We start from the raw sequence: 15,392 nt of genomic DNA on the forward strand, positions 1-15,392 counted from the left end.
CCTTCGGTCGTCGACTTTACCTTATTTGGTTTAGTATGACCCCACCTTCTACACCTCGCGCAAATCGGACTCTAAACACGAAGTGTTGGAGCAAAAAGGACATCCTTTATAAAACATTTTGATTTTGTTTTATCATCCCCGCAAATTAGACCCTAAACACGACGGTTTTCCTAGCGAATTAATAGATACCCTTTTTTCGTTATTTTTGTGTTTTTGACACCCTTATCACGTTACGTAGGTAACGTGCCCTATCGTGAAAAGGACATCCTTTTTACGTTTTTTTTGGTCGCGCATGGTATCCACTCGTCAATGTAAGTGCCCCCCCCCCGGCCCCGGGTTTTTTTGTGACGGCGTAGGCCTTTGCAAGCAGCTATTATTATGGTAAAAAAGTAAATGAAATGTCAAGAAATACATGATAATGATTTTTATGGTACATTTTAGTAGGCCTATATCAATTCATACTTGTTATCAAAAAGAAAAAAGTGGGTCGTTACGGACCATTAAAAATGGGAAATTTGGGCATTTTATATTTAGGATAGAGCAACTGCTCGTTATAGACGTCACGATAAATCAAGCATTCTAAATTCTATCAACTCCATTTTTTGTCAAATAACACCTTCATCGATATTTTGAAATGATTTTTCTCATATTTTCATCATCTTTTTATCAGGGTGAAATTCCCCTTTAATTTACAAAACAGATTCGCAAACAATATCAAGAGTAGTGGGAGGCAAGGGTGGAAATCTAAGGTAGGGGACCAGGGGCTGGAAAACAGGCAAAAAAAAACAAAAACAAACTAACAAAAAAAAAAAAAAAGGAAGGTTTATCACCCCCAAAAGAAGGTCGTCTCGTCCAAAATACATGTTTTACTTCGATTTAAATGATGTAGGCCTATTTCTTTCCATCATATATAAAAGAACAAAAATAGTAGGGGGACATTTGATAATGTGCCCCTACTATTTTGGGTTAGGGGGAAGTGTCCCCCTGGGATTTGCGCCCATGTGGGTGGGGGGTGCTGCACCTCCTTTCGGAATCATTATGGAACAGTGTGAATAGTCGCTGTGATTTCGATCTCATACCTATAAAAAAAATAGAACAAAAGAACGCCTTGACCACAGGCCAAAATGCCTAACAATTTTTCCGCGGCATTAACAACTCTCGTAAGGGGCGCTCCATTTATAAATAGAGTTGCATGTGTAGCTGTCTATGGCAACAGAATCCATCGCAGAATTGAAGCCAGAAGCGTGGGAATTTGGCAGAAAATTCAAGAAAAGAACCGGTGAGTACCGATTTAAGAGTAATTATATATTCATTAACATTTATTGAATCATAAGAATAAAGATTTTTTACGGAAAGAAAGCTTAGTTCTAAGCTAGGGCTGCCCAAATGCGCGTGAGTGGAGTCTCAGTTTCTTAACACACGGGTAAGTATCACCCATGGGTTCATATCGTCTCGCGAGTGAAGGATTATCAGTCATACGCACGCGACACACCACTACACTTCGAAAATACAGTGGGCTTTTGCCCACATAAAATATTTTGTTTAAATAAACATTCCACATCCTGCTATGACACTTACCGAATCATTTAGATCCTTCCGTGACTTCTCCTTGAAGTTTCTTTCTAAAAATATGTATATTTTCTTGATCTTTAGTGAAGATTTTACGGAGATAGAAATCAGTCAGCGTTGATATCAATTTTCTCCTGAAGAGGGCGCGCGATTTATATTCATATCAAAGACACAAGGGAAAGAATAGGCACCTACACTATTTTACACGCATATCGACGCAAGGCATTACGCAAAGTCCGTGAAGTGTCCAATCTTTTCATTGTATAGACTTTGGTATACCGTATACGTATTGACGTTCGTCAAAGCTTGTACTGCTGGTTTCTTTCCAGGCACGTATATTATTTTCATTTTTTTTTTATCAGTCATCTTTTTAAATTAATGCAAATGAGTGTTATCATCACCAATAATAATCATTAATTATGTTTTTTGAAGGCATTTCATTAATTGGTGCCCATAATTAGTAAATTAATCATGAGGATTGCGCATTCAAAGAATTTAGATACAGTTATAAAATTAGGCTTACCTTTAGAATCCAATGTCATGAATCGATTACAAAAATCTCTAGATTTTAAAACGAGAAAAACAATGGATACGACGTACTTTTTCAGAACTTTATACTTAATAAGTCTTTGAGACAGAAGTGGATACATGGATACTAAGATACGTGGATACACATGGATACGAGGATACGTGGATACTACTGGGATACGTACGTGGATACGTAGGATAAGTGGATACATGGATACGATGATACATGGATACGAGGATACGCGGATACGAGGATACGCGGATACGTGGATACGAGGATACGGCCGGGCATCTGGGATGTTTGTGGAAAAGGGGGAAAGGAAGGGAGAGTCCAGGGTGACCAGATTTCACAAAATGAAATACGGGACAATAAGATCAACAAAGAAGCCCACACAGTGTGGGCTTCTGAGAATCCATAGTATAATTATAAGACTTTCGAAAAAAAATATAAATAATTAGAAGGAAGGTGAACGAAAGAATGAAGGAGAGAAAGAAAAGAGATGATTGGGAAGGAAAGAAAATAAAGGAAAACAGAAAAAATAACAAAGTTAGAATAAAAGAAGGATGAAAGAAATAATAAAAGAGATAAAAAAAGGTTTCCGTCATTCTTTGAAATGAATATAGAAAGAAAGAAAGAAAGGAAGGAAGGGAAGATTACTAAATGTCTGAAAGACAAAATAAAGGAGGGAATTAAAGGGGGAAAGGTGAGAAAAAGAAGGAGGAAAGAAAAATGAAGGAAATAAACATGTTTCCTTCATTCTTTGAAAGAAAGAAACAAAAGAAAGAAAGTGAAAATAAGGGAAAAGAATAAGAAGGGAAAAATAAAGAAAGGAATAAAGAGTGGAAGGGAAGAATGAAGCTAGGAGGAGAGAACGAAAAAAGAGAAAATAATGGAAGGAGAGAAAGAACGAAAAGAAACAGGAGACGAAGAGAGAAGGATGCCAAGGTAATTATAAGGAAAGAAAGAATGAAGGAAATAAAAAAGTATAATGATTAAGAAGGAAAGAAAGAAAAATGAACAGACAGAGAGAGAGAAAAGAAAACGCTAGGAAAGAAAGATAGATGGAACAAAAAAGGCAAGCAGAAAGGATAGGGTATATATAAAATAGAGAAAAAGGGAAAGTTCAAACTTCAAGTAAACAAAAAAATCCAATCATCTAATAAAAATCATAATTTTATTTGGTGTTTTTTAATGTATTTTCAAAATTTTAAACATAAAATGTTTTAGAAATGAATAAAATTTCAAAGTGAAATATATTGTCAAACTTAAAAATTAGATTTTCGAAACATCGCGGCATCGTGCACACCAAGACTCAAAACGAAAGCTGAAACAACTAGATCTATGAAAAGTCAATAACATGTTCCTCCGATTACATCTCCAAATCATTAATCTGAGAATCCATAGTATAATTATAAGAATTTCCCGCCGATTTTGTGATTATTTTGGTGGAAAAACTGTCATGTGAGATGTTTGCACCATTGAGAATTTGCTTCGATCCTCCATGCCTAGCTAGTAGCCTGCCACACACAGGCAGGAGGCCAGTTCGTTTGCAATGTATTAGGTTAGCAAGAAATCACCGCAGAACTTGCAAAAGTTTACAGTTATCGATTTAATTGTTGTCCCTGCTTCGTCAGCTGTTGGTTATTTAATGAAAATTCGCCACTTTTAAATGTATTAACTACATTTTGTTCAATATTCTGAAATACGGGACAAATAGGCGTCCCGGGAAGGGTTTGTCGGGACGCCGGGACACAGGAGCAAAATACGATTTCCACACAAAAAACGCGCTTCGGACTGATTGTGTATATACAAAACGTGATTAAAATATGAAATTTCTGATCGCAAGCCAATAGGCCCTATAACATATTTTTATTCGCGCTTTGCACTCGAATCACTAAGTTTAGTCAGATAACATTCCTCTTCACCACTTCAAATAGCGCTAAGAAAGTCATGTCTTTTCATAAACCGGTCACTTTATTCAATTTTTATCTAGGTATATTAGAAATTACATTTCATAATAAAGAATTAAGAATAAAACGAGTCATATAGGACTAATACTTATTCGTATTCATAATCAGAACGAGACATTCACATAATAACCAACCAATGAAAGTCAAATCCAATTTGTGCTCAAAACGAAATATTATATCAAAGGCGTCATTGCATGCCGATGTTCTGTTACAAATGCAGTTCTATAGTACTCCATGCTCTTTTGAAAGTCTTCTGGATGTATAAGTAGGAAGATAATTTTTTTTAAATAAGTAATTTATATGCCAATGATGCAGTATCTCATTCACAAAAATTTTATTGCACTCCCTTACTTCTTATTCCTATTTTTCTTCATTCTCTTCTCCCTCTTTTCCTTTTCTCTTCATCAAGTTCATTCTTTCTATAATTTTTGAAAAAAATAAATTATACAATGTATGCCATTCATGCAATAACTCATTCACAAAACTTTATATTCACTCCTTTACTTCTTATTCACATCTTTCTTAAAAAATCGGACAAAAAAAATAATTATCAGGTCAATTTTGAACTATTAAATCTCTAGTTTTAAGTTAAAAATGATAAATAGAACGACTCATATTAGATAATTCATAATCAGAACGAGACATTCACATTGACGAATGGCTAAGATACACCCAGGGAGTAGGAATGACTGCTTAAATCCGATGACCGAATCTGTAAGCGTTTAAGTAAAATTGGTTCTTTAGCGCTTTTTAAACAACGAGATAAAAGCGCAACAAGACATAGCCCTGAATGAAATTAATTTGTTTAAAAAAGGGATTGTGATGTAGGCCCTGTACGATGTGTCTCTTTGCAATCACAAGCAGGACGGGGTGAAATTAATCGTCGAATTGTAACCATGTCAAATATGTCTCTATGCGACATGTTTTGAAATTGATTGGTTATTTCAATATAACCAAAACGTCTCAGTGTGGTATATCGTTCTTAATATCCCCTTTCTTACTATTTTGTTGTTATCTGTTGCTCGTGTCTTATTACTTATCACTGAGCTGTACACTTGTAATTGGTTTGCGTAATATATGCAAAAACTTCAAAAGGCATAACTTTCTTATTTTACATATTTTTTTTATGAAATTGGCTTGTTACTTATTTTTCTACTGATTCAAATCAATAATTTTTTGGGTATAGACTTCACCTTTTATAAGCTGCATATTCGTACATGTTATTATATTAGCCTTTACTGAAAAATCTGTAATAATCCAAATAGTTTATTTATGTTTTGTTTACTGAAATCAACTTAATTAAATAAAATCAATTCTAAAAAGGATTAAAATTTATAGGTCAAATTGTAATAATATGGGCTTAGGCAATTGATACATGTTTCGCTATAAAGAGAACAGCCAATTTGGAACAATTCACTAAAGTATACCCTTTTCTATCTTTCTCTCAAGAAAAATACAAATTAAAAACGATGTAAATTATCTGGCAGAAAGGGTAATTAGGGTGTGTGATGCTTCGTTCTAAAAGTTCTTTTAGTATCATGTACTTCTTTATGTGGCTTCCATGTTCTAGAGTATCAGGAACTCCTTGATGTTCCTTCATAGTACCAAAGTATCCACGTATCAGTTTATCCGCGTATCCAAGTATCCAATAGTATCCACGTATCCATGTTTCCAATAGTATCCAAGTATCCACGTATCCGCGTATCCACGTATCCAATAGTATCCAAGTATCCACGTATCCGCGTATCCACGTATCCACGTATCCACGTATCCAAGTATCCATGTATCTAATAGTATCCAAGTATCCACGTATCCGCGTATCCACGTATCCAAGTATCCATGTATCCAATAGTATCCAAGTATCCACGTATCCGCGTATCCACGTATCCAAGTATCCATGTATCCAATAGTATCCAAGTATCCACGTATCCACGTATCCACGTATCCAAGTATCCATGTATCCAATAGTATCCAAGTATCCACGTATCCGCGTATCCACGTATCCACGTATCCATGTATCCAATAGTATCCAAGTATCCATGTATCCAATAGTATCCAAGTATCCACGTATCCGCGTATCCACGTATCCAAGTATCCATGTATCCAATAGTATCCAAGTATCCACGTATCCACGTATCCGCGTATCCACGTATCCAAGTATCCATGTATCCAATAGTATCCAAGTATCCATGTATCCAATAGTATCCATGTATCCAATAGTATCCAAGTATCCATGTATCCACGTATCCAAGTATCCATGTATCCAAGTATCCATGTATCCAATAGTATCCAAGTATCCACGTATCCATGTATCCACGTATCCAAGTATCCATGTATCCAATAGTATCCAAGTATCCATGTATCCAATAGTATCCATGTATCCAATAGTATCCAAGTATCCACGTATCCAAGTATCCATGTATCCAATAGTATCCAAGTATAAGTATTCATATCCATAACATAAAAATCTCCCAGTATCCCTGTATACATATCAACGTATATCATTCCTTAACCCACTCACACATTGTACGAGGTTAGTATGTACTAACCTCGTACAATAGACTGTGTTTGACCCTGGATTTCGAAGTAGTCGGCAAACATCGCTTCATTGCTGAAGTAATATTTGCCGAAGCTCCTTCTCGCTACGCACCGGGGCTCTTGCCGGTAAGTAGCAAGAGTTTTTTTAATATAAAATAATAATAAAATAATAATCCGATAAAAAAAAGCACATTTTGCTTACCTCGGCCTCGAAAGTGACTTCGCTTGTCTCTTCCACGGAAATACAAGGAAGCCCGTTGGTGGCGCTAATAATTTCACAACCTTGATTCAGCTCCTCGGTAATTTTATAACTGTATCTAAATTCTTTGAATGCGCAATCCTCATGATTAATTTACTAATTATTGGCACCAATTAATGAAATGCCTTCAAAAAACATAATTAATGATTATTATTGGTGATGATAACACTCATTTGCATTAATTTAAAAAGATGACTGATAAAAAAAAAATGAAAATAATATACGTGCCTGGAAAGAAACCAGCAGTACAAGCTTTGACGAACGTCAATAATACGTATACGGTGTACCAAAGTCTATACAATGAAAAGATTGGACACTTCACGGACTTTGCGTAATGCCTTGCGTCGATATGCGTGTAAAATAGTGTAGGTGCCTATTCTTTCCCTTGTCGTGTCTTTGATATGAATATAAATCGCGCGCCCTCTTCAGGAGAAAATTGATATCAACGCTGTCTGATTTCTATCTCCGTAAAATCTTCACTAAAGATCAAGAAAATATACATATTTTTAGAAAGAAACTTCAAGGAGAAGTCACGGAAGGATCTAAATGATTCGGTAAGTGTCATAGCAGGATGCATGTGGAATGTTTATTTAAACAAAATATTTTATGTGGGCAAAAGCCCACTGTATTTTCGAAGTGTAGTGGTGTGTCGCGTGCGTATGACTGATAATCCTTCACTCGCGAGACGATATGAACCCATGGGTGTCCTTAACCAAAACATAAACATCATCAACATGATTATATACCTTTGCACATGTCCTCCATCACGCGCCCCCTCATTGATCCCTTCATAAATCTTCCCTTTATAAGTCCTCTCATTATACATCTAATATTGCTGCCACTCTCTCTTATACATCAACCCCCGGGCATCAACCATATTGGACAAGTCGTGTACCCGTACTCCTTACGGGGCTATCCCCCCCCCTATCCTTTATCCATCTCCCTATTTATTCGTTCACGAACGTAGAGGGCGACAAAATTGCTATCATTGCACAACGGCAGCAACAATTAGGAATAGGAGGTTGCTCTTGTAATCGATTCATGACATTGGATTCTAAAGGTACTCCTAAAATTACCGAGGAGCTGAATCAAGGTTGTGAAATTATTAGCGCCACCAACGGGCTTCCTTGTATTTCCGTGGAAGAGACAAGCGAAGTCACTTTCGAGGCCGAGGTAAGCAAAATGTGCTTTTTTTTATCGGATTATTATTTTATTATTATTTTATATTAAAAAAACTCTTGCTACTTACCGGCAAGAGCCCCGGTGCGTAGCGAGAAGGAGCTTCGGCAAATATTACTTCAGCAATGAAGCGATGTTTGCCGACTACTTCGAAATCCAGGGTCAAACACAGTCTATTGTACGAGGTTAGTACATACTAACCTCGTACAATGTGTGAGTGGGTAAGTATTGCGGTGTCGCTCCCCAGACGCCTCCAGAGTCCAGGCTACCCTCTAGAACCATGCATGAGAACACACTTTTTTTGTTACGAACGGGACTACGTACGATATCCAATGACAAAGCAATAACACGGTTTAATCTACTTACTTTCTTTTTCAATCGCTGCCAAAAGATCACCTTTCGTTTTCTTGTCATTCTTATGACTGTCTAATGTTAAAAGAAATCGAAGCTGCGCTATCTGTAAGTCTGGGTTCTTCTGAAGACCCTCTTCTTCGAAGTTTTCCGAAGGCATCTTGTCCGTAAATTTGTATAGAAATTCACCAAATCGACATCCTATGCTTGCTTCGACGCATGCGCAATTTCCGGCGCGCGCCAGTACAGTGGCCTGATACTATACAGAGAAAGATAAAAAAAAAAATTTAAAAAAAGAAGAAGAAAAAGAAAGACTCGGGGATTATTTTATTTATTTACATGTATTTATTTATTTCATTTTGTTATCATATTTTTATCTATTTAATTATTTATTCATTCATTCATTTTTTATTTATTTATTTATTTATTTTATCTATTTAGTCATTTATTTATCTATTTTATTTTATTTATTTACACATGGTTTTCATTGGGGCCTTTTGTAAAAATATAATGTAAAATATGCATGGAAATAACCACAAAGATGTATATCAGCCCACAAACAGACAAAAATGATAAAACAAGACTTAAACTAGAGTGTGTCCCCCCAAAAAACTATACACTTTTGAAATGGCTGCCAAATAAAAAAATATATATCATATATCCATCGCTATATACCCCCCCCCCCCCTTCTCTCCTCCTAAGAGACTAAGCTTGGCGGCTGGGCTGGGCAGGAATTTTCCTTGCAACTTTTGAGAGGTTAGTCCTTTTGGAACTTACAATGCTGATCAACCGCGTAGCCAGGATTTCATTTTGGAGGGGGCGGTAAATGCACGCGAAGCGTGCCAACACTTACAGAGCGCGCGAAGCGCGCTCCCTAGGGGGTGGGTGCAGGGAGGGGGAGTTTCCCCCTCCCGTGCGAAGCGCGAAGCTTTTAGTGTTTCATAAATTAAAATGAAAAGGAGCCGTTTCTCTTGTCTCTAGTACCTCCAATTCGGTTGATTTTGAACCTTATTTTCAAAAGTGATTGTGAACACACAAAAGAGGTATACAATGGAGGAACTTAAAATGATAACTCCGCGCGAAGCGCGGAAGCTAAAGTGTTTTATCAATTTTTCTTGCCATAAAAAGGGTCCCGAGAAAAGGGTATTCTCAAAGATATATTGAAACTTTCTTTGGAAAGATCAGATTTGATTACAAACAATTTAGCATCAGTGCATACTTTTAACTCGCAAAACAGAGGAGAAGATTGGTAGAGGAAGATATTCCTCCCCGCGCAGAGCAATGAAACTCTGAAATTTCAAAGGGCGGACGTTTCATCAAATGTAAATATCTCTAATACCCAATCGTCTCTTATTCAATTGATTTTCTAAGATTAATGAACTTCATTACAAGGAAAATAGTGCGCATAAAGTTGAAACTTCTGTGATTTATTGAAATTATCTATCTATATAATAAAGGATGATTTTTTTTTTTTACTTATCCTGAAGCGCTTCATTTTGAATATAAAGAAACTTAAGTGTCATTCAAAATTTCAAACTGAGGGCGCAAAACAGGACAGGAGATGAATGTATACAGGGAAATGACATGAAGTTTAATACAATTTGATAAAAAAAATATTGTACTTTTTTATTTAATACGACACGAATTCCATACCTTCCTCTTTTTAAATTATGAACCTGTTTGCCCCCAAATTATGGTTGTTTATAGTAATGAGCTGAAAAGCGGGAGAAGCTGACTTTATGGAGGTGACGGCAGAAACTGATATAAAGATTTTACCCGCTCGGAGCCGACCAGACCAGAAGTTGCGCGATCAATTGAAAAAAAAAGATAACTTCATATATTTACTTCGGCCTAACTTTACTCAAATTCATGCCCTAATGTATACAATTTTAACTTTAACTGGCAAGAAGCACATAGCTGAGGTGGAAAAACAGGGTTAAGGTGGGGGAAGAATGGAGAACTTCAATATTGTCATTTAACCGCGCGCAGCGCGGAAGCAAAATTCATATAGTAATTTAGAGCAAGAAGAGTGAAGGAGTTTCTCTTTTGAGAAAAAAATAAAGAATAAAAAGAAAAAACACAAAGCTACCTTTCTTCCCTTTCCTCCCTTCCCTTTTCCTTTTCTCCTCTCTTTTTTCCCCGCCCCCACCGCCCCACCCTGGCTACGCGCCTGATGCTGATGGTTATGTTGAATGAGATAAGTTTTGGTTTCTTACGCAACTTTCATGAGTTACTGAATTGAAATTTAATGCATGAGTGAACAGGAATTGGTATTTTATGTGTAGCATATTCATCTTGTGGACTTCAGCAGTATGTTCGTGAGAGTCAGAGTAATGTGATGGTACCTGTTACAAGCAAGAGGGCGAGATATGGTAAAACTTATATTCCTCTTCTTTGTGTCATTTTACAAATTTAAGTAAAAGTAATGTTTACCCCTCCACCTCCATTTCCCAGGCTCAGTGGCGTAACTACGGGGGGGCATGGGGGGCACGTGCCCCCCCAATCGGCTGGCAAAAAAAAAAAAAAAAACGGGGAAAAGGAGAAAAAGAGGGAAAAAGGAAGAGAAACGTAGTGGGGAAAAGAAGAAATTGTTGTTTATCATAGTGTTATATTATGTTATATAACATAAGAAGCATTTTTCACAACTTTATGAAACATTATTTGCTTAATTGTATCTTCATTGTTCCTGGTGCTCACATAGACTTTTTAACGAGATATATAAAACTGCTGTACTAAAGCCTCCCGTTTTCAAATCAATGTACAACAAAATAATATATTTCCTCGCAATTAGAGTTATTATTGTTTTAAGTAGTAATATATTCTTCTTTTTTATGACTACTGAAAGTTATTGCCCTATTTTAAGGTCTTAATATAAAACATTTCCTGTCCGTGCTAACGTTCGCATTAGTGGATTGGTGAGATTTCTGCTCTTCATGAACTCCTAAAATCAGTCCTTAAAATGTCAATTTTTCTGATCTGAATATCAAAAAATTTTAGCTCGCGCTTCGCGCTCGCAGTATTTCATTAGTGAGATGCTTATGATAATCATGATTACAATGACTTCAAAAAGTGCTCCATGTGTTTAGATGTAATTCTAACAAAATCAGCAAGCGCTTGGCACTTGCATTAGATTACTATGGTGAGATATGTATACTCTGACTTAATGGATTCGTAACTATAATCCTTAAAATATCCATGTTTGGGGTCAATATATACAAAAATTTCAGCTCGCGCTTCTCGCTCGCATCATTTGGTTAGTCAAATAAGTATGGTCTGAGAGAATTCCTATAAACAACCTTTAGAATGCCCCTCTTCAGGTCTATATTTCCTAAATTTTCAGCTTGCGCTTTCGCGCTTGCAGTATTTGATTAGTAAGATACGTATGGTAATCATGATTACATGACTACAAAAGGTGCTTCATGACTGTGTTTAGATGTAATTCTAACAAAATCAGCAAAGGATGGCACTATAGCATTAGATGACTATGGTGAGATATTTATACTCTTAATGGATTCTAAAATATAATCCTTAAAATTTCCTTGTTTAGGGTCAGTATATACAAAAATTTTAGCTCGCGCTTCGCGCTCGCATTGTTTGTTTAACGAGACAGTTAAGTATCATGATTACAAAACAATTCGCTTATAATGTCAATTTTTAGCCCTCAATATCAAAAATTTTCAGCTCGCGCTCGCATTATTTAATCAGTGAGATACATATTCGTTTGATGGCACTGCATGTCCTTAAAATATCTCTATTAGGTCAGTATACCTGACAACTGAGCGCGCTTCGCGCGCTCCCTAAGTGACCCGAAATTTTTGCTGGTGCCCCCCCAATGCCGTGACCCACGGTACGCCACTGCCCAGGCTCCCTCTCTCTGTCTCACTTCCTGGATTGTAGCCCATTCAAAACTGAACTGCCAAGTGACCGGTGGCTGATGGTCATTTTTCATTGAAAGATTACCAAGAAATTGACTGATTATGATGATTAATAAAATAATTTATTGAAAAAAATGAATGTTGATTAATCACATTGCACATTGAATGAGTTGATTTATTGATAAATGGCCTAATTTTCATACCCTTTGTTTCAGTGGGCAATGTTCGCTCAAGCATGAATAGTTTCCAACTTTTTGGTGTCATTTGAAAGTTGACTTTATTGGCTTTCCATATCTATAAATCTTTTCCCACAAAGTGCTAACGTTTCGGACAGGTTGACTGTCCGAAGCGTCGAGTCTCTCTACTACTCATCATCTCTACTCGCCGACTCAAGCCAGTATCTCCTCATCAGCTCTACTCAAGCTGTTCTCACTCATCAATTCCTTCTGGTTTACAGTCCTTTTCAGGACTACTTTCAAGAAAGAATACTCTACTCTCAAATCTCCACTTTCTCGCCTATCCATTTCTACTCTTCTTCTATCCACTATTTCTATAACACTCCACATGTACCGTAAACCACATCAGCAAACAAAAGAATATAGAAATGTAAAATTGAATTTGGCTAAGCGAATTAAACTCAACACTGTGTCAACCGATGATTCGCACACAGTATTTATACACCCATCATAAAAATATTGATTCATATTTTGTAATAAGGCATGGTCCTGGAAAGCGTGGCTGCTGGGGGTGAAGCACCCCAACATTTTTCTTGGGGGACGGAGCTGCGTGTGTTATTTTCCATAGGCAGCACCCCCTTGAAATGATAAATGACACAAATGTAATGAAAATGAACAACGTTTTGTAGGAAACCGCCCCTTCAGAATTTTCCTACACAGTGCTTAAGCTAAATTTACCCTTTTCAGATCGAAATGTCAAGTATTCTTAGCTCACGCTTATTTATATAAAACGTGCTTTAAAAAAAAATTCATGCAGATCAGAATATAAAAAAAACATTTGCTCGCAATTCGCGCTCACATTATTAATGTAGGAAGACATCCAATTACCCACCCTTTCCTGATTTACAAAATAGGAATAGAATGTCCCATTTTAGGTCTGAAATCAAAGTTTTTTTTCCACTCGCGCTTCGCGCTGGCATCAATTGTATACATATCCTGTTCATAATGATAGTGCTTAGAATGCCCCGTTTTAGGTCTGAAATCTCAATTTTGTTTTTACTCGCACTTCGCGCTCGCATTAATTGTATAGTTATATACCTATCCTGTTCATGATTACAAAAATTGCTTAGGATGTCCAGTTTTTAGGTCGGCCTTCGTCAAATTTTTTCGGCTCGCGCTTCGTGCTCGCATTATTTCATTGTTGAAATATGTATCGTCTTTATGGGTAACTGCAAACTGCAAACTGTCCTTATAACAGCTCCCTTTTACGATCAGACTATAACGTATATAAATATATATATATCGCGCTGATCGCGCTCGCAGTAATTATTTGTTAGATACTCATCTTTTTCTGGATCACAAACATTGCTCAAAATGTTTAATTATCCGGACACAATACATTAAATTTATTATCCGAGCGAGCGAAGTGAGCGAGAAAAATATAACATTTTTATGAGAATCGAACTCTGAGAATGATTTTTACAATTCAGAAAATAACATATCTTACATCTTCCTTTCCTTTCATATTTTTTCGGTTGTAGAACTTTTAGGGGCAAATGTTATGCATATCGGCACCATGATTTTAAACAAAGGAGGACGCAAAATAACCTGGAGGCAACACACATTTTTTGCCTATTTCACAAAATCGAGCGAGAAGCGTGAGCTAATTTTTGTCAATGTTGTTGTTGTTTGTTGAAAATTAATGGCGACCAGTCATATTTGACTATTATCGCCAACTCGTTAGGCCAACTATTATTTCTTTTCTTTTTTTCGACGTGTCTTTAAAAAATCGTTCCTCTCCTTCTTTTTTTTTTCTTTTTTATTATTATTATTATCATCATAAAGACTATCGTATCTTACAGGTTACCGCATGATCCCGTCCTTTCTAACGACACCGTCCAGACATCGTCCTGTCTCTCCGGTGTAGACAGGGGGCTCCCTTTGGGATACTCTATAGTCTTGAAACTCGAAAAAGAAATAGAAAAAAGTATACCTGTTAAGAACTACATGTAGCTGTTTGCATTATTGGGTCATGAAGATGATATCTCACCAAATAAATAATGTGAGCGCGAAGCGCGAGCTGATTTTTTTTTATATCCCGAGGTGATTACTGGACGTTCTAAACATTATTTCGCTATCATGAACTGGATGGCTATCTAACTAAACAATTGATGCGAGTGCGTAGCGCGAGCTGATTTTTTTTTTATGTATGAAAATTATGAATACGCAGGATGTGCATCTCATTAAAACGAATAATGGAAACTCTAATCGCGAGAAATATATAGACTTGAGCACTGGTATTTTAAGCCATATGTGAACAGATATTTACTTATCTCAGTCAATAGTTACTGCGAGCGCGTTGCGCAAGCGAAATTTTGAATTTTATTTAATGACCTGAAAGATTTATTTTGATAAAAATGTTGGGAGCTATCAGTGAATGGATGATAAAATTCTTAAAATTAAAAGAACGAAAAGGCTATTTTGGAGCACTTTGCAGCTTAAGTAGGATGCTTGGGGCTTTTGACATCATGTACAATATATTTTTTTCAAAATTTCGGGGGGGATGGGACAAGTTGGGAGGCCAACTCACTGGGACAAATGCCCCGAAAGTTCGTAATTCCGAAGGTTCGTTAGTCCGAAAACGATGTGAGGTTCGTAATTCCGAAGGTTCGTTAATCCGAAAATGAAATGAGGTTCGTAATTCCGAAGGTGCGTTAGTCCGAAAACTAAATGATTAATGAACCTTATTTCGTTTTCGGATTAACGAACCTTCGGATCGGACCTTATTTCATTTTTGGATTATTGAACCTTCGGAATAGAGCCACAAATGTTCGGATTAACGAACCCTTTTTCGTTTTTGGATTAACGAACATCGAGGTATAGGCAATTTACGTGTTTCGGAATAAAGAACCTTCGGAATTACGAACCTTCAGAATTACGAAGTGT

The 15,392-nt window shown here is 36.6% G+C and overlaps 1 protein-coding gene across 1 annotated transcript in view; it reads right to left on the reverse strand.

Moving 5' to 3' along the window:
• Positions 1–8,618, reverse strand: part of LOC121410521 (26S proteasome non-ATPase regulatory subunit 6-like) — a 29,504-nt gene extending 20,886 nt beyond the window's left edge. Inside the window, exon 1 of the mRNA XM_041602671.1 lies at positions 8,411–8,618. Coding sequence (XP_041458605.1) covers positions 8,411–8,555 — 145 coding nt within the window. The 5' untranslated portion in view covers positions 8,556–8,618. The remainder of the gene's footprint in view (positions 1–8,410) is intronic.
• Positions 8,619–15,392: the final 6,774 nt, after the last annotated feature.

The sequence above is a fragment of the Lytechinus variegatus genome, chromosome 3 (genome assembly GCF_018143015.1).
Source record: "Lytechinus variegatus isolate NC3 chromosome 3, Lvar_3.0, whole genome shotgun sequence".
Classification (NCBI taxonomy): Eukaryota; Metazoa; Echinodermata; class Echinoidea; order Temnopleuroida; family Toxopneustidae; genus Lytechinus; species Lytechinus variegatus.